Raw genomic sequence first — 18908 nt, 5'->3', positions numbered from 1 at the left:
ACCTATTAAGTATTCCCATGGAGCACGATGCAAGCTAGATGGTAATGTATTTTCTCTTTTTTGGCATTTTTCCTATGACCTTGTTGACAAATAAAGCAAGATTCAAAGTTGCACACAACCAATCAAGCCTTTACCTTTTCTACTTCACAACTTTGGTTTTCACCATGTGAACATGGAGCTTATTTTTTAAGAGCAATGAGCCCTTGTTCAATAACAAATTCTCTAAATAGATGTAGGTATGTGTCCATTCTTTGCGCACTCCTTACGATATTTGTTCTATCATTACCTTCACTAAAATCACTATCACTAAGTTTAATATATTATCCATGTTGGAATTGTTACCTGTCTTAAACACAAAAGCAAACAACTTAATCTTGCTAAAATAGATTATGTAACATTTACTCACACCATCATGTAACAATTCCATCAATGCCTAATCTCATTACTACATTGAGACAAAGCAATCAAATATTGACCTTGCCCATTGACCACCATATATCTTAATAGCATTATGAAGGAAGACAAGGAAATCTCAAATAATTACATATAATTACAATGTTCACATATTCTTATATCAACAAGATGAATTGAGAATTGTGGCAGGACATAATTGGCATAGTCAAAGAGAAAAATCATACATGATATGATCTGATAAATTTAAGTAAAGATATTAAAAAAAACAATTTCTAATAATAATACTCTATAAACTTGAGTTCAAAAAGTGAATGGGCTTCTCCTTTGTGTACCACCCAGTCTTGCGCCTCCCTATCAATGTATGTATGCATCTACATACCTCTTTAATGTATGTGTATATATATGTTTATGTATTCAAAATGTCTGCATTCAGTACAATTAACTGAAATGAATATAGTAAATGGTACAATAACATTGCAACCTGTACTCGGTATTCCAGCACACATTGCCAGTATACAAAGATATTATATACAAAATTCAAAACATGCTGGTTCTATGGCCCCCTCTTTGCCCACCACCAAATTTGCTTCCTCTTCCTTTATTGTCATGCCATACATTCTGTTGTTTAAGGTTACGTAAGTTGAGGTCACCTGATCGTGCTCGAAATTCTTCTGGCAATGCTGAAATATTATCCACACATTTCCTATAGCTAAAATCTGTGATTGATCCATCCGTTCTAATAATGTAATAGCACCGACTATAGAAAAGCGAGTTCATCTGCACTTGAAATGCCTTTATTCCTGCACCAATTTTCTTTTCTGCTTCTCTATGACCTTTGTTAATCAGATCTTCCAGCATTGAATGTTCAAACTGCCAGACACTCAGGAAAATTTTGGATAAATTCAACAATTAATATTTTTGTACAAATAAATAAGTTATTTATGATGGATATTTCTTTTGCTGTGCTTGGAACATTTTCCTGACAGAGGAGAAGTTAAAGAAACAGGGGGCAGATGTTCCACATCACTAACAATTGATGTGTCACAAAGTACTAAAATCCAGTATATATCACATTGCTAAAGGCCTCTTCCTAATATCATAGAGGGCAAAGAGAATACCCCATTATATTTATCTGAGTTTAGAAATTATATACATGACCGAATGTGAGAGCAAGCTAAAAGATGTTAACAAATTAATTAGCATACAACAGAAGTCGATCTCAGTAAGTACAGCTTGTTTCTGACCACTTGATGCACTGATGGATGCCGTTCAATGTATCAATAGAAAAAAAAATCTGTTGATCTCATCCATTCTCTCAGTCTAGAAGAAGGCACCATAGCCAAAGACAAATAATTGAGATTCAAAAAAGCTTGAAAAGAGTCTTGGGAAAAATATCCACATCCGCTGAAAAGTCACCAACCTCAATTGAATAATTTGAGATCTACCCTCCCTGATGTTGAGGTATTAAAACATAAATATCATTCTTGCCACTCCCAAAAGACAAATTTTAGGGACTGGATGAGTTTTTTGCTAACTCTTCAAAATCTTACACTCTCTGCACCTACACGTTCCTCCTTGGCAGCCATTTGGGAAAGCCAAGTTTCCAAACTCATTCATAATGAAGGATTCTGAGGAAATCACAAATTACAGATTTCTACAATTCCCATCACTTCTTACAAGAACTTCTCCAGGGATATCACACTTCTACCATGAAAATTTGGCAAGCTAGCTCGTGAACAGGAGTCCCATATGTTAGAAATATTGTTGTTGTGAACATGTAGAATGCATACAGAACATATTTGTACATTAAAATTTATAGTTGCTGTACATCTTCTGCTTTGGTGTTCCACTCCAGTTATCCACAATATCAGCAGGGATGGTTTGGGGCATGGCCCATTCCAGACCCTAGCTTAAGAGTAAAATGGGCTTTAATTTTATCAGCATCACAACTACCACAATAATTGCACTGGTTATGGTCCCGTCTTTCTGGCCCATAAAGCCCAAACTTGCTATGGCAAGTCACAATCCGCCTACAACTTGGTTTCAATTCTAGGCACTTAAAGAGAGAATGGATATGGATGAGAAAGAGAGAATTGGTCACTGCAGAAGAAGCATTCTAGAAGTCTCCACAAAACAGTAATTTCCTAAAAAAGGGAATTAATATGAACTTTAATCAACATTTACTGTAATATTACAATTTTAACAATATACAGCGCACATGAGACTATGCAAAATTTGTTGCATCATTGTTGTTGTGTTCCTCAAGTTGCAATGCCCAAGGGGAATGGGAAACTTATTGTAGCTACTCTAGTACATGCAGAAAAAGGGTTTATAGGACTCGATTAGAGATACATTCGATGCTAGCAAAGCTCTTTGGAAGAAGTCAAGCTTCGCTAAAAGAACCGTAAACAAGATCCTCCACTTTGAGATCGACGTTCACAAAGCCTACGACAGACAAGAATGGAACTTTTCACTCCAAAATCTACATGACATTGATTTCAGAAGGCCTTTCATAGAATGGTGAATGTATCTTCACAAATGCCACAACTCTTATCAAATAGCCCTAGGCTTTTTAAATCTGAGGGTCAGAAGCCTCTGATAGAATCCCTCCTCTCCACCCACCACAAACAGTGGAAAGATAACCAGTGTGAACTCCAGCTGGAACTTCATATAGAACGATAGCAGCTGATAGTCTTCCATGAAGTCGGGATGTTCAATCTCGCTCAAAAAAACCTCCATAGAGATGTGGCTCATATTACATCAACTTTTATGGACAGGTTAAAAAACTCTCAGATTTCATAAAGAAGATGGTATGTGTTGCAATGGAAGAATTGGGACTCTTAAGTCTCTTGTTTATGAATGCCAGACAATCTGCATGCCCTACTAGCCTTATACTCCTGGCAAGATCATTGTGTCACATGATCTTCAAGGAAATCCTAGTTGGAGAGTCCACACATGACATTAATCACACATTTAGAACTTCATATAAGGACAGGAGTAACAAGAAATCAAAGACTTAATCATTCTAAAACGCCATGTTCTCACTACACTCAACACAGGATACCAAATACATTGACAAGAGACAGACAGACAGACAGAACAAGCTAATGAAAAATAAAGCACAGAATTGAGTCAAAGCTCTTCAAAGAAAGCATTGTTTCATAGACTTGCACAAAAAATTCATGTAGAAGTTGACATGGAGAACCTTCATCCAGGTATGCGAAAATTAATACAATGCCAACCAATCTCTCTCATCTTGAAGAGAAAGCAAAAAAGTTTACATTGACATCTTTAAAAGAGGCCAAAATCGCCTGTATGATGAACTACATAATCATCTATCTATGTGGCTCTCTCAAACACCACACCTTGAGCTTGTTTTTTTATTCCCAATGGCTGTTTTACAGGAATTTGAGAATACTAGGAGTGGTATCTGCAAGTCTTGGAAATTTGAAAGTAATCAGTGAATTAATCCTGTAACTTGCACAAACTAGAAATCTATCAGTCGTCAATTCAGGAAATGTTCCTATAGGCTTTGCTGGTTATTCCCAAAGTTCTGTAGCTGTCCTGGCTAATCACTTTGTTCCGTTGATGATGGGAAGCGAGTAAGAGGGGGATATCATGTTATACTGGAATAATGATAGTGCTAGCAGCCAAGCTCATGTAAACTGAACCTTACTAGTACTAACTCCTTGCATCCCTTGAGCTGCCAGCTGCCAAGACAAATCGAAATGCAATTCTGCTATACCTATCATGTGGCAAATTCCACATCAAATGAATCAAACAAATTGTCACAAACAAGGACTCAATTAGTGTTGGTGCAGCTCGCTTTGCTCAAATCATTGCATATGGTTTCAGACTTCATTCCAAAACACAAGGAATATCATCAACACATGTGATATGTATTTCTAATGCACTATCACCTTTCTCAGATCCACCTCATCTCCATATCTGCTGCTGAATCAAAACAGGTTCCCATATTTGGGCGCCATAAACTATTGCAGGTGTGACCAATATAGCTAACAAAATTTGTGCACCATAAATCAAAGATTTGTCCTCGGTTCTTGGAGCTGAATATGAATGCATTTTCTTTCCAAAAATCCTAAAAACGCATCTCTCTTTTTCCAACTATCCTCAAAGATTTGTCCTCATTCTTGGAGCTGAATATGAGTGCATTTTCTTTCCAAAAATCCTAAAAAAGCATCTCTCTTTTTCCAACTATCTTCAATTGTCATCCTCAATCAGCCTCTGCCACCTGGTAACCCCTTTCCACAGTCTCTTTCACTGTGATCTGTTTCCATTCTGTTTACCGGGGCACGCTGCATGTTCAGCGTATTGCATACATAGGTTTCTGTTATGTGATGCTACATCCGAAAATTTGAGCATCATTGTTTATTAATCTCATGTGAAAGCCTCCACGTATTCTGAATTCCTCCCCGAATCCCCTTTTCATAAATTGTTTGTTACAGCTCCATGAGGTTTCTGTAATGTGATGCTACATCCAAAAATTTGAGCACCATTGTTTATTAATCTCATGTGAAAGCCTCCACTTATTCTGAATTCCTCCCCAAATCCCCTTTTCATAAAGGGTTTGTTACAGCTCCATGAGTCTTCCCTGTGATACTGTGTTAAATCTTTGCAAAAGTCGACCAAGTAGAATCTGATATGTTTTCCACTTGTTTTGCAACATTCAATGATGTCTTGAATTATGAGGACATCATCTAAGGTAGATGGTCTACTTCAGAAACTTGTCTTGCCTCTCGTTCACACGCAGTGCTCCTCCACTGATCCATTGCGCTTCTGCTCTAGGAGTGACTCATACAACTTGGTTCGACAATTATAGTCATGTAGAGGATCTGTCGATAACATACCTTATGTATTGCTGAAGATATTTCACAAAATTCAATACTTCAGCACTTTCTTTTTATAAAGAGAAGTATTCCCATATAAGGCTCGCCGATTTGTCAGTTCTTTATTACCAGAGAGTTTTTCGCCAATAGTTTCCACGGTTCATATAATTTTTAACAAAGTTTCTGTTTTTAATGGGATCTACTGACGTCCAAATCTAAAGGTGTGATTTTTTTAACGTATCCACTTATTTCAAAACTTGTACACTCTCAACCCCTTTGAAACCCTATAGGCCCCACTTTTGTTGCAAAATTTGATCATTTTTCACCACACAAGCTCCTCTTCTTGACCAGATAGCCATTGGAACTTAGCCTACGTATGCACTAAGAAAAATGAGGGAGTAAAGGTACAACTATTACATGCACTCACAATGCTCAACAAGGTTCAACATGCGAAGCTGTCTAGCTATGCATACCTTCTGGTCTGATGTTCTCTGACGTGTGTTTTTAGAGTAGTAAATTTTCCTTTAGAAAGAGAATGCTCTCTAGAACATGCACTTCAGTCATGCTTACATGCTCTGATGTTCTCTGACGTGTGTTTTTAGAGTAGTAAATTTTCCTTTAGAAAGAGAATGCTCTCTAGAGCATGCACTTCAGTCATGCTTACATGCTTACTTCACTTTCTGCAGAAAGAAAATTAAAAAACATAAACGGCATCTCCTACCAAGTGTTCTTAAATTGTTACTTTTACCCTAATGATGGTAAAATAAGATATTTTATCACAAGATAAAGAAAGTGCAGAATAAATGAAACTTTGAGAGAGAGAGAAAGAGAGGGGATGAGTTTATTAGCTACCTTGTTGAGATTTAGGCCAATCGGCCATACCTGAAGCAAGTCATAGAAGAAGTTAAACATGTGTAGGGAGGACTCGAAGCGCATAGGGCCAAGCTTCAAATCAGGAGGGGATTTTCCTGAAACTTCCCCTTCTTTATTGCTGCAGGCTCTTGACGTTATAGATTTATCTTCTTCTTCTTCTTCATCATCTTCTTCTTCTTCTTCTTCTTCTTCTTCATCTCCTTCTCCTTCTCCTTCTTGTCCTTCTTGGAGCTCCCGACTCTCATCTGCAGAACATTCGGGACTAATCTCGCAGCCATTAAGAGCAACTAATTCCGACCCTCCTTCACGACGACCATCTTCTTCGAGCTTTCGGAGCTTCTTCGCTCCATTCTCTGGGATTCCAGAAGATTCTCTAGCCCTCTTCTTCTCCATGATTGATGAGCAGGTCACCATTAGACCAGAGACACAAAGAGAGAGAGAGAGAGAGAGACACACACACACACACACACAGTCCTAAATAAATAAATACCCTTCTTATTTAAACACAACACCATCAGTCCACGGTATTATGCATGGCCAGCAATCGACAACGGTTCGGTTTGAACCGAACCGAACCGCGAAACCATTTGCCGATTGCTATGCATGGGTGGCCGGAAAACATATTTTTCCGTTGCTCACAATTTCTCCAGCCCCTGAAAGTTATATATGCGACAAGTGTTGCACGAAGGATTAACTGGGCACTAACGGGTTAACCTCCGAGGGGCAAAAGAAGGCACACTTGCATGTGGCTAAATAAATAAACAACTACATGGAAGTTAATGATTGTACTCATGAGAAGAACACTAAAAGCAAATAGAGGACATGCCAATTATGTGTCTCAGCATTCAAGAGAAGGCATACAAACTAACAAACGGTAAGGATTTGATCACCACACATCATCGCATGAGGACCTAACTTAGTTCCTTGTACAATGAGAGAAACGGGAAACAATAAAGAGAAAGGAAATATGCGTTGAAGACATGCTAGGATAGAGCATAATCATTTGCACTTAGAGAGAGTCCACATAAGGAGCATGGTATAATATTTTGTAGTTAGACATGGTGGAAGTCTAAGGGGTATGAGAGTCGAGAGAGTTTACAATGTCTTCAAGAGCTCAAGATAGAGGCAGTATCTTTATTTTATGTAGTACACATATTTCTTGGGGAGCTTCATATTTGGGTGTCATTGCTGAGGAAAGATAGACAATGGCTCATGATGAGATATGGTATGGAGGTCATCTATAAGAACCGAATTGTAGGCATTGAACCATATCCACAATTGTGAGATAACCTATTCTTGTCAATTCTACTTTGCGAAGAGCAAGATCAAGTACTAATTAGAGAAAGAAATTGGTTTTGTGCATAAGATACATAGTATGTGGAAGTACTTTGCAAAATCAATGTGATGTATTGGGGGCAATGATTAATAAGTATCATGTTAATTAAGTCAGTATATTCTTTTCAACATGATAAGTTAATGGATGAAAAGGGAGCGGTTACAAGGTTCAATCCAGGAAATAGAAATTTGTTATAAGAACTAAGCCATATATTAAAGGTCAATGGACAAAAAGGGGAGTGTGGTTACTAGATAGGACTGCCAAAGTTGAAACTTCTGGAAAAAAATGGGCCATAAGGGGTTAATGGATGAAAAGTGAGTGGTGTGGTTACTAAATAAGATCAACAAAGTGGAATCTTGTGACATTAAATGAGCCACAGGAAAAGGGAGTAGTTACTAAACAGGACCCACAAAGCAAAATCTTGAGACACAAAGTAAGCCAAAATGGTGAATGAATAATTGTCGTAAAGCCTTTTTCTCTTAAACAAATGAGAGACGGTGTAAAAGTTGATGACATATTGAGATTTTGACCACTCTTGTAAATAGAGTTTTACATATCGCTACTTGTCCTTTCTGTTAATGATGAGCTCTTAATGTCTAGTTTAGTTTTTATTCTGAATTTCTAGTGAATTGGAAAACAATAGTTTATCATTTCTCTTACAAGAAGCATGTGCTAATTAATTTCCTTAGTAAACCCAACCGTTCTCTAGAAAACATTGTAATTTGTAGCTTACAATGTGTATAATTGTGTGTGTGACATACCAATGCTAATTATACAAATATTATGAATGTGGGACAAGGCACATATAAACATTTAAAATTCAAAAGTTTGATACAAGAATAACATATCTGGCTTTTAAATCACCTCATACTTTTCTTTTCTTTTTTGGTGGGATATCATTTCTTAGATACTTTACTAATTTGAAGCTCACTTAAATGATTATGCTTGTAGTAGATATTGGGCTTGTAATTATTCGGGAAATTAGAAATGACTTCAATCAATTATAAATTACGAACCTTAGATGATTTGGTTATCAATATTGTTTGATGGATTAAACTAAAAGTTTGTCATTAAATATGATTCTTTAAGTAAAGTGTGCTAATAGACACTCTAAACATTTCATGATATGTAACAATTAGTTTAAACTTAAATCCATATGATCAAGGAACATTGTCAAGATTGACCAAGCATAAGTCTTGAAAAATAAACAAGGACACATTTGTTATTTCTCTAACTTTGACCATATTTTGATTGATAAATTTTCCCTTTACAATATTGTTTTTGTGTTTGTACCAAGTGAGTGACTCATGGTTGATACTCATACATGAGAACGGAGGAGATATGTACTGGCAATAAGTTGTGGTTGCCCCAATGAGCGTGCATTGATTCAAGAGTAGTAAAATAGAGGATGCTTTGAGATGCTAGAATAGGGGGGGAAACTATGGGTTTGTGTTAAGCCAAGCTGAAAAAATAATAATTCAAGAGAGGATAAACCATAGCTCTTGATCTACATTTATTTTCAATATTTAGACCATCTTCAATTAGCAATTACTCAAAGGTCTCGACTCTCTAACCACCTCTACTCATCCAAGGTTATGACAAGAAATGCCTTGCCAATGAAGGCATTAGTTTTTCTAAAAATTAAATATTTGTTTCTCATGAGTGGGGGGCAAGATATAATATGTCCTGCTTCACACAAACAGATTTCCAAAAATTATGTTATGTTTGAAAAAGACGCATTCAGTACGTATAATATTTTAAAATGACTTGGCAGATATTGGAATGAAGTTACAACATAATGCAATTATAAGGAAGAAGCCATAATGCATATAGGCCATAAATCGAAGCTTGTATATATTAATCGATGGTCTACATTGTTACAACATTCAAGCTCCCGTTTTGCAAATGCCCAATATTTTCCACTGGTTCTATTGAGCTCTAGTTTTCTTACATGGGTTTCTTGTAGTTGAAATCTCATCCAAACTTTTAACAAGCATTGGTGAAGGAAGCAAATTGCGCTTGGAGTAGAAACCATACTCAACTCCAATGTCGAAGTCCATATAGCATCCATTTCTACCAAGAAAAATTGTTTGGTGAGATGTTCAAAACCACCTTTGTTCTCAACGAGGCCAAAACAACTTAATGAATCATCCTACACATAAAAAGGACGCTTAAGCCTCGATTTTGATAGGATCAACACCACTAGATAGAGTGTAATTGAGCATTGGAGAGTCTATGATAGCATGAGGTCCCTCCATAGGGGTGAGGCAAGTGGTGTGGGATGCATAATTTTTACAGTTGTTATATCCTCTCCTTCAATGTTGGCCCCAACATGTGGGATTCATTGGTCCGTCATTATAGTTGGGAGCTTTCCTTGACTTAAGTTTCATGGTGATCCCTCGTAGTTCTGTTTCATGGTATCATGAGAATATGTGGGCATAATGTGTAGAGACCCTTGCCTACATCTCCACTTTTTCGTGGACTTGATTCTTATAGAAAGTTGGTCATATTCACTCACACTGGGCAGAACTAGATTAGTTCCTCATTCAGGTCAAATAGTGGTGAACATGGTATGCAGGGTAAACGGATATGTCCTTCAAACAAGCCTCGGATAGTTTGTTGGATTGTTCCGCAAGACAATGCACAAGGGGCTAAACTTTAAACTTTTGGTTACGAAGCTCATGCCTTGACCCCGGTTTTTTCACCTCATTCGTGCATAGAGGTCATATACACGAAAGTGCATACAAAAACCATAAACTGAAAGCTGATAATCTCTTGGTTTTCTTCACTGACGGTAGGAACAAAATTCCTGGAAAATAAGTTTTAGAATGGGTGGTAATGCAGAGACATCTTTGCATATGACCATTGCTACTTGTGCACAATGTGGGTGGTGTAATCCATATCTTTGAAGACAATGGGTAAAAATAAAACTCCCTGTGGAAGATAACCTGTGTGTAGAATAAATCATTTTCTTTTAAAATTCAGAAATATACACAAATACCTGCACAACTTTATCCAAGACAATTCACTATAAAATAAAGAGTCCAAAGTTGCTTGCATATTGTATGAATTGTATGTATGGCTTCACAGCATGAGTTTTTTCATGACATACAAATAGAGAGGAACCTAATGGATGAAGCCAACAGATGTTGGCTCATATAAAGGACACCGCACAACAATCATTAAATGACGAGAAACATATCATTGCTCAAACACTTGGGGTTATGATGGTTTTACTAGCATGGAATTTGTGACGTAAACCATTCCATGACATGAAGAGGTGCTCGGATGAGTGCTAGAGCTACGTTGATAATGACCGCCACACAGATGCAACAGGGGCATAGGCAAGTCAAGATTATCCTGAAAAATGAAAGGAAAAACAACATATTAAGGAAATGGTCATTTAACAAATAGTGGCATATTGTGGCATGATTTTACAGCACAAGAAGACACACTCTCGCTGTCTTTGTTCAATCACTTTTCATTAGGACCTAAAATTAAGATAATTCTGTAAGGGAGGCACTGGACATATAGCTAGATGTATGTGTGTATATGGAAGAGATTGTATGTGTATGTGTATGTGGAAGTGGTCGTATGCATACGCGTATGTGGTATGTGTGGCATTGGCATATGTGTGTTAAACTTGATATCATCTAGCTGAGTAGACAATAGCCATGACAATTGATGTAACATTGTGTATGATAGACCATAAAATCATAACAAAATTTAACCACGTTGAAAAACAGATGAAGAACCTCAGATATTTGATATCATCTACAACCAATTCACAATTCTCTCCTTGCGTGTGGTCTTGTTTTTTTTTTTTTTTTTTTTGGGGGGGGGGGGGGGGGGACACATAAGACCTTTGCCTAACTAACATACACATAATTAGGTTAGGGTAACCAAATTTGTGTCTAGAAACTAGACCAGATCCACAGAGCAGGGATGTCAGGGGAATCAGGGCAGGGCACATTTTTGTGTGAAATCAATCAATCACAAATGGGAGTTCAAAAGAAGCTATTAGAAAGACAGGGGAAGATGATTTTGCAAGAGAGAACCAGACTCTCATGCAGAGGGAAAACTTAGCAAAAAAAATCAAACGAATGAATGAAAGAACGAAAAAAGTAAGGGATTCTGAGAAGCCCTAGAGATATACCCACCCGACCACCCAGACGATGGCGCCGAGGAGGGAGAGGAGAGTGGCAAGGAGGGCGAAGGGGAGGCCGAGCAGGAAGCCCAAAGGCCTGCACTCGCACTCGCACTCGCAGCAGCAGCAGCAGGCCATTCATTCAGCTTCTTCTCTTTCTCTCTTCTCTTTTCTCTCTTTGTATTAAAAAACATAAGAATGTTCTGATAACATACGCATTCTGTTGCATTCGTATGGAAAAAGAATGTTTGCCTATTCATTCGAGTACATTGCGTACTATGCATTACATACATACATACATACATACATACATTATATACATACATTATATACGTACGTACATACATATGTGAAGTGTCGTGAGTCATGACCACACCACTCTTCGAGCCCTCGCCCAATGCATAGGCCTCGGTGGCTGCACTTTTCTTTTTGAGGATTTTCCTTTTGGTATGCCACCCCCGCTGGAAATACCTTCAATATGCACTATGCATCTTTGAGTCGGCCCGATTCACCTCCCTCCCTCCACGTGAAACCCACGGCCAAGCTCCTCCCGCTAGAAACACCTTCAATATTCACTATGCATCTTTGAGTCGATCTAATTCCTCCCTCTACTTGAAATCCATATCCATCATGCCCCCCTTTCCTTAAATGCATGATATAGATATATATATATTATTACATGTGTGTGGGCAAGTTGCTTCTCCTTTGGTTTTTCCTTTTTCGGCTACTCCCTCGTGAGTTCCTGCACTTTCAGGACTCTCCAAAGTGTGGGCCATCTTGAATGGTTCAAGTATTCCTTCAAACACACCAAGCATGTGATATAAGGAAGGTAGGAGAATGATCAAACTTGTTTTGTCCTCTTTTGGTCAAATCTCCCCTCCGTACTTTTCTTCCTCTCTCATGTACTTTTCTTCCTCTCTCATGTGATTGTACAATTGAGCTAGTAAAATCATATGCTAAGTGTATATGTTGATAAATCAATATAAATGAAAGTGCATGAACTCAGATGAGAAACTTACACACACATTAACCATTTGAAGTGTCAAGAGGCAAAGTTTACAAGGGCACAGAGATAAGAGAGAGAGAGAGAGAGAGAGAGAGATCGAAAATGGTTAAGTCTATTGTTGGGATAATGTGAAAACAATATTGTAGGAATTATGTATGTATAGCTGACACAAACGTGCGTCAGGGAGTTGTAGAGTCGGGGTAAAATAGGGTTTAATTCAATTTTGCTTGAGTTAAGGATCGATTGAGTTTTTTTGTTGTTTTTGGTTGATAGTTTTGGAGTTGTTTCTCCAAGTTGTATATGTTGATCCCATTGTGGATTTGGATAAACTTTGTTGTATTCTATTTGCTAACTAATGCGAAGTAGTGGTTTTTTGGAAAAAAAAAACAATTTTGTAGGAAGGTGGGGAATCAATATACCTATCAAAAGGAGAATTTGATTGTTGTTGTTGTAAGTTTGATCGATATACCTACCAAGTTATATTTCTAGAATTTTAAATCCACGATATTACGTATTTGCAATAATAAATTGATCCAGTTGTACAGACACTTGCGTTTCAACCTAGGCCTCATATACATGCTTCCACATTTCAATGTTTTCCTCCTTAAATACGATCTCTCTCTCTCTCTCTCTCTCTGTGAAAACACACAATTATATTAATAAATGTGTGTGAAAAACGATACTTACAATGCGTGTGACAATGGAGTATGGTCACCCGCTAACTACACTACACTATATGGGTAGTGGAACAACATGAAAGTATTGCACTTATATATTGCTGGCAAGACTTTAGACGTTGTGACACTTGTCTATAGATCCAAGATATTAATTTATTATCCGCAATAGAACCTAAAATATATGAACAAAGTTATGCAGTGGTAACCGTGTCTCTTTAACCATTAAGGTTGTGGTTTGAACTATGTACTGAACAACGGGTTTGATGTTGCTTTTTATTATGAAAATAAATCACGGTTTCATTTGGAATCGTACATACTAATAGTTTACTCCTAAAAATGGCTTTACAACGTTGACATTGGCATATTTCCATAATACTAAATTGCTCCTAAATAATAGCTTCACAAAATTCATTTTGGCCTATTGTCCACTATATACACCAAATGAACACTAGCATGCCACATGCCCCTTAAAAGGAAATGCTCATAAAAACATAGAAATAGAAAAGAGAGATTAATTAAATTCCTACGAAACTAGAAATGCTTTGTGGTTACTCTACGACTACAAGTGTTATGTGTCTTTCATTATACATATCCTTGGCTACATATGGGGATATGTGGGTGTATACCCCCATTGCTGCTCTAATGGTTTGTTAATACCTCATGAGCAAATTCACGATCTACATGAGCTTCTACATTGTCTTGGATTTTTCATGAAAGAACAATTTATCTTTCTTGTAATTGATGGGCTATATCTATCGTTAGCATCATCCATTTATTTCAAAATGAAACGGTAAAAATGTCACTCCCATTTTGATTATTGTATATGAAATCAAATTTGTTGATTTCTAGAAAGATGATTAGTATCGCACACAAATTTAGAATGTTTTATTTAAAGAGAATTGTTGTTCACCTAAATGCAATTGAAATTGACATGGATAGAAGGCAAATGTCTACGAACAAATAAATTTCACAAATATAGCCTTTGTTTGTAAATGCACTCCACAAGAAATTACACTTTTCCAAAGCCATGTTTTAGGGCAAGATCATGCTAACACTACCAATTACTTCTAAAAGAATTGACTTTATGAATCCACTTCTAAGAACCAACTCTAAGGGTTGAAAATGATATCATTGCCTTACAAAAGACAAAGCTTTATTGATAAAAAAACATGAATATGTCGTTTCCTATAACTTGAGTATAAGTGAAGACCATAGAAGGGAGAGCAACAAGTGTCGAGGTGGCTCAATCGTAGGGAAACAACATTAGTTTGTAACTTTCAACTAAAATGCACCACATTATGAACTACCATTATAATATGAACAAAATAATGAGAAATGAGCTTGTCTTAATCCTTGCTTGTTAATGCTCAAGAGGTAGCCCCAACCTAAAAAGTTTACATCTTGAAGGGACATAATCCTTATTATGTTTGTTAAAATGATTACATGCAAAACATGGTGAGAATAGCTTTGGTGCAAGATTCCTTAAATTAGGCTAGGGAGGTACACTTTAAGTTGATGCTTAACAATCGATTAAAATGAACATGATCATCAGTTTGATGAAAGTTTCTAATACACACATACACACACAACTTTGAATTAGGAATGCCGAGAGTGAGACCATTACATTAAGATGAGTTGTTTTGGAACAAAGTCCAAGGCATTCATATTCATAGGGATTTGCAAAAAGAACTAGAAGAGTATTCTAAAGTGTCCAACTAACCATGCATGATGATCATGTGGTAATGAAATGATTAAATATGTACAACTTGGACAACACCTTTTAAAGCATTTTCATAATAATATATGGGAAAGTTCCTTGTGATATATATGAGACCCTGCACACAATGACTATACTAATTACTTAAGAGTGTTATGATTACCGATTATGTGCATGAAATGTTGTTTGACTTCATGCTTATTATTAAGAGCAATCTGTTGTATAACTCAATGTTACTCCTCATGGTCTTTGTAGGAGTGTCTAATGTCATAATGCAAGGCACGATGGTGGCAACGGATGGGATCAACACCACAATTGTTGAACTAGTAGACCTTATGCCTCACTTTGAATTGCAAAGCTCAACAGATGGAGTAGTGGAAGCCCAATTCCGGAATAATGGACAAGAGATTTTGCTCTCACTCGATGAGTCAGCAGGTAGAAAACTTATTATTTGTGACTCATTTAGATTTGATATTCCTAATCACTTAGACCACAATATTAATTATTCCCTAATTTGATGTACAATCATAATCAATGGGCTAGTTATTTATGTGCATGTGCGTGCTTTCATCTCACTTAGGTTCTGGGTTCAAATCCTATGATGAGTACTTGTTCGGGATGTTCAACATGAAAATTAAGCTACAAGCAGGCAATTCCGCAGGGGTAGTGACGACTTTTTACGTGAGTAGTTTTCTAAGACCTAATTACTATGATATGCGATATGTGATGTATAATATTTGACTTATACGGATGAGCAAGGGACTTTGTGATGCCATGAGAAATAATAAATTGAAAATAAAGTGCAGTTTTCATCATTAGGGCTGGATCATGACGAATTGGATTTTGAGTTTTTGGGTAATGTGACGGGGGAGCCAATCATCATGCAAACAAATCACTTTGTGAATGGCATTGGTGGCCATGAGCAACGCATCTTCCTTTGGTTTGACCCCACATCGGACTTCCATGACTACTCTTTCCTTTGGAACCAATACCACATTGTGTGAGTTGTCTCATATAATTGAAAACTTACATTTCTCTTCTTTGAGTACTAATTGTATTCTATAAAATGATGCATCCCTAATTGCACCCCACTAAGGTGTTGATCATCTCAATGTGTGCCCAGGTTTCTCATTGATGAAGTTCCCATCAGGGTGTTTCCAAACATAGAAGCCACGACCGGGGTGCCTTACATGAGAAGTCGACCAATGAGTTTGTATGGTACTATATGGAATGGTGATAGTTGGGCTACAGAGGGAGGCAGAGTAAAGATCAATTGGATGTATGCACCTTTCACAGCTTCGTACACCGACTTCTCGTTTGATGCATGTAGTGGTGGTGCTACCTCAACATGTGCATCGACAAGGTGGTGGAATCAAGGTTCTTACATGGCCTTAAATGCAAACCAAATCTCTCAATTGAAATGGGTTAGAGAGAATTGGATGATATACGATTATTGTTGGGATAAAACAAGGTACAATGTGACGCCAACTGAGTGTTTTTATATAACTACAACTGCAACTTTGCCAGAATCACCTCTTGCTCCTACTTCTAGTCCCTCTAGCAGCCCCTCATCCTCCGATGGCTCTCCCAATACAATTGGAACAATGCCTCCAAATTTTAGCAATCTACCACCAACAACTACAAACTCATTAAATGACCTTTCTTCAAGTAAACTACAAGTATCCATGTCACCATGTTACTCTCCCCTTAGGTCGATCGTGATATTATTTGTTTTTCAATATTTATTCAATTAACTCACATACCACAATTTTTTTGTCCCATGTGCGACAACTACAAACTCATTGAATGACCTTTCTTCAAGTAAACTACAAGTATCCATGTCACCATGTTACTTGCCTGTTAGGTTGATTGTTATATTATTTGTTTTTCAACATTTATTCAATTATTCACATAGTACCACAATTTTGCAATCCCATGTGTAATTTATCCTTCTCATATGGTGACTCCACATTTTCATCCATAAATTATTATTACAAGTAATGTATTCCAAAGCCATTGTTACTAGGATTTATGTCACCAAATGTATTGATCTTGTAACCATGTGGAGCAAATATGAGGATGTTTCATTAATATCACTTATTTAAAGAAAATGATCATTGACATAAGTAAAGTTTGCTCTAATGTTACAATGCCTCCAATTAGTTTTGTATGACATCGAACAAGTAGATGCTCCATATAATTATAGATATTTAGGAATACAATTAACATTGTGTCGTAGAAAAAGATAAGAGACACCCCACAATAGATATCTTCCTTTAAATGTTTGCTCCCAAAAAATGGCTCAACTTCAGCATAATTTAGTTTGTGATAGTGTACATCAACAACTTGCTCTAGTAGAAACATAACTTTATAATATTTAGATTGATATGTTTCCCAAAACACAATGACTCATAATGGTACCTTTGCATTATAAAAGACAACTTGAGTATTAGTTTGAGATCATGCAATATAGAGTGTGCACATTTGGCATATTGTAACTACAATATTCGTTTAATAAAATTAGGATTGACACTTTTACCACAACATGAGGTCGTGAAAATGATAACATTTTCCTTGCCCATAATTACAAGCATGTACCATTCGGGGGGGATGATCAACATATGGAAATGAATATGGCCTAATCATTAAAATGAAATTTACAACAAGTAATGTTCAGGGTACGTTGCATTAAAATGAAAAGCAAAATATTTGCCATATTTTGCATGCTATAGCTCCATCATGCATTGGCCATATTTTGTGGTGCATGAAATTCTACAACAAAGCTACTCCATGTAAATTCTATGGATATCATAAGAAATTAATGTTCGACTAATAGGAAAAAGACAAAAACCTCTACATATTTTACAATAACAGACTTGACTTCTATGGTGCAAAACTTGCTCTCCCATAATCTAGTTTAGATATATTATTATATATATGACACTTAACTAACCCACCATGCCTCTTTTGGTTATTTGTCTTGAATTCACCATAGGCATCAATGAGCAAGGAAGAAATGATCATGTAAGTCCCACACGTTTTTAGAGTGTAATGTGAAAATGTAGCACATGCAAGAATATGTAATATATATATATTAATGACAAATTTCAGCTTCAAACACCCTTTACTTTACGATCGGGTATAAAATGTGCCCTTGCTCTTCATTTGAAAACGATGACAATGATAAAGTTATGTAGAAATGAAGCACAATGTATAAATGAAGCACAATATGGAAAGGAGGTATATTTTTATTTTGCAAAAAGGGGATCACAACTTAGCCCAACTCATCAATGGATCCTGAAAATTGTAGCATAGGAAGCCCAATGTGTCAGGATTTCCATATCATGACACGATAAGAACAAGGCATTACATTATTCGCCAAAGTGTGAAGAAAGCTCATGAGATAATTCATAGATCTAGGGAAGGTACTGCATGAACGTTGTAGGAGATGGATCTTGTGCTTCTTCCTTGAGACGAGGAGAAGGATATCCATGCCACATCCTAGGAGTCATTGTTTTACACCTACTTGCTCTTGAGACACCAACCTAGCTTTTTTGTGCTCACACTCGTAGGCATTTAACAACGTTGAAGTAGGTTAACTAGAAATAATCTAGCATAAGTTAAGGCAAAAGTCTAATATATTGGAGATTTGATTGAAAAGGAGATAATTTGTATTTCTCTCTTTTATATAGTATATAACTAGATTCTTTGATAAGATATTGAGTTCATGTAATTTAACATTCTTTTTTTTCCGTAAAATTGGTTTGATGATGGCTTCTTCATATAAAACCTCTTCATAATTTATAGTTTGAAGTTTGAACTCATCTAGATCACAAACAAATGGTTTTATTCCTTTAAAGTGGCGTTTAATTTTTACCGTGAGATATGTAT

General features: G+C 36.7%; 3 protein-coding genes and 1 long non-coding RNA gene across 4 annotated transcripts; 1 reads left to right on the top strand and 3 right to left on the bottom strand.

Annotated features, from left to right (window-relative positions):
* Window positions 1-672: 672 nt before the first annotated feature.
* Window positions 673-6591, bottom strand: LOC147859908 (uncharacterized). Its single transcript, XM_087324675.1, has 2 exons — window positions 6144-6591; window positions 673-1284 (listed from the first exon to the last, which is right to left on the bottom strand). Exons 1-2 carry the CDS (start codon window positions 6546-6548, stop codon window positions 952-954), a joined length of 738 nt encoding a protein of 245 aa, XP_087180801.1. The 5' UTR covers window positions 6549-6591; the 3' UTR covers window positions 673-951.
* Window positions 6592-9297: 2706 nt separating this feature from the next.
* On the bottom strand, window positions 9298-10325 carry LOC147859907 (uncharacterized). Its single transcript, XR_015530254.1, has 2 exons — window positions 10038-10325; window positions 9298-9392 (listed from the first exon to the last, which is right to left on the bottom strand). It is a non-coding gene; the product is annotated as an uncharacterized LOC147859907 (long non-coding RNA).
* A 155-nt stretch (window positions 10326-10480) lies between these two features.
* On the bottom strand, window positions 10481-11795 carry LOC147859906 (signaling peptide TAXIMIN 1-like). The gene is made up of 2 exons (XM_087324184.1): window positions 11631-11795; window positions 10481-10830 (listed from the first exon to the last, which is right to left on the bottom strand). Exons 1-2 carry the CDS (start codon window positions 11753-11755, stop codon window positions 10707-10709), a joined length of 249 nt encoding a protein of 82 aa, XP_087180310.1. The 5' UTR covers window positions 11756-11795; the 3' UTR covers window positions 10481-10706.
* Window positions 11796-15141: 3346 nt separating this feature from the next.
* Window positions 15142-16790, top strand: LOC147859905 (xyloglucan endotransglucosylase protein 7-like). The gene is made up of 4 exons (XM_087324954.1): window positions 15142-15452; window positions 15598-15698; window positions 15824-16017; window positions 16141-16790. Exons 1-4 carry the CDS (start codon window positions 15173-15175, stop codon window positions 16769-16771), a joined length of 1206 nt encoding a protein of 401 aa, XP_087181080.1. The 5' UTR covers window positions 15142-15172; the 3' UTR covers window positions 16772-16790.
* The last annotated feature ends 2118 nt before the right edge of the window (window positions 16791-18908 follow it).

The sequence above is a fragment of the Azolla caroliniana genome, unplaced genomic scaffold (assembly GCF_043228905.1).
Source record: "Azolla caroliniana isolate FFs.n. ecotype wild unplaced genomic scaffold, voAzoCaro1.0.p SCAF_9, whole genome shotgun sequence".
In the NCBI taxonomy this organism is placed as follows: Eukaryota; Viridiplantae; Streptophyta; class Polypodiopsida; order Salviniales; family Salviniaceae; genus Azolla; species Azolla caroliniana.
Note: the sequence above shows the minus strand (reverse complement) of the source record. Positions and strands in the feature narration are given on the sequence as shown.

What these genes read in the sequence shown, in the direction of transcription:
- LOC147859905 (XM_087324954.1), top strand. Translation starts at nt 15,173, where the DNA reads ATGATTACCGATTATGTGCATGAAATGTTGTTTGACTTCATGCTTATT. An exon ending in GGGTAGTGACGACTTTTTAC is followed by an intron (nt 15,699 to 15,823) that starts GTGAGTAGTTTT and finishes AATAAAGTGCAG; the next exon opens with TTTTCATCATTAGGGCTGGA. An exon ending in TGGAACCAATACCACATTGT is followed by an intron (nt 16,018 to 16,140) that starts GTGAGTTGTCTC and finishes ATGTGTGCCCAG; the next exon opens with GTTTCTCATTGATGAAGTTC.
- LOC147859908 (XM_087324675.1), bottom strand. Translation starts at nt 6,548, where the DNA reads ATGGTGACCTGCTCATCAATCATGGAGAAGAAGAGGGCTAGAGAATCT. An exon ending in TCTTCTATGACTTGCTTCAG is followed by an intron (nt 1,285 to 6,143) that starts GTATGGCCGATT and finishes AGTGTCTGGCAG; the next exon opens with TTTGAACATTCAATGCTGGA.
- LOC147859906 (XM_087324184.1), bottom strand. Translation starts at nt 11,755, where the DNA reads ATGGCCTGCTGCTGCTGCTGCGAGTGCGAGTGCGAGTGCAGGCCTTTG. An exon ending in GCCATCGTCTGGGTGGTCGG is followed by an intron (nt 10,831 to 11,630) that starts GTGGGTATATCT and finishes TTCATTTTTCAG; the next exon opens with GATAATCTTGACTTGCCTAT.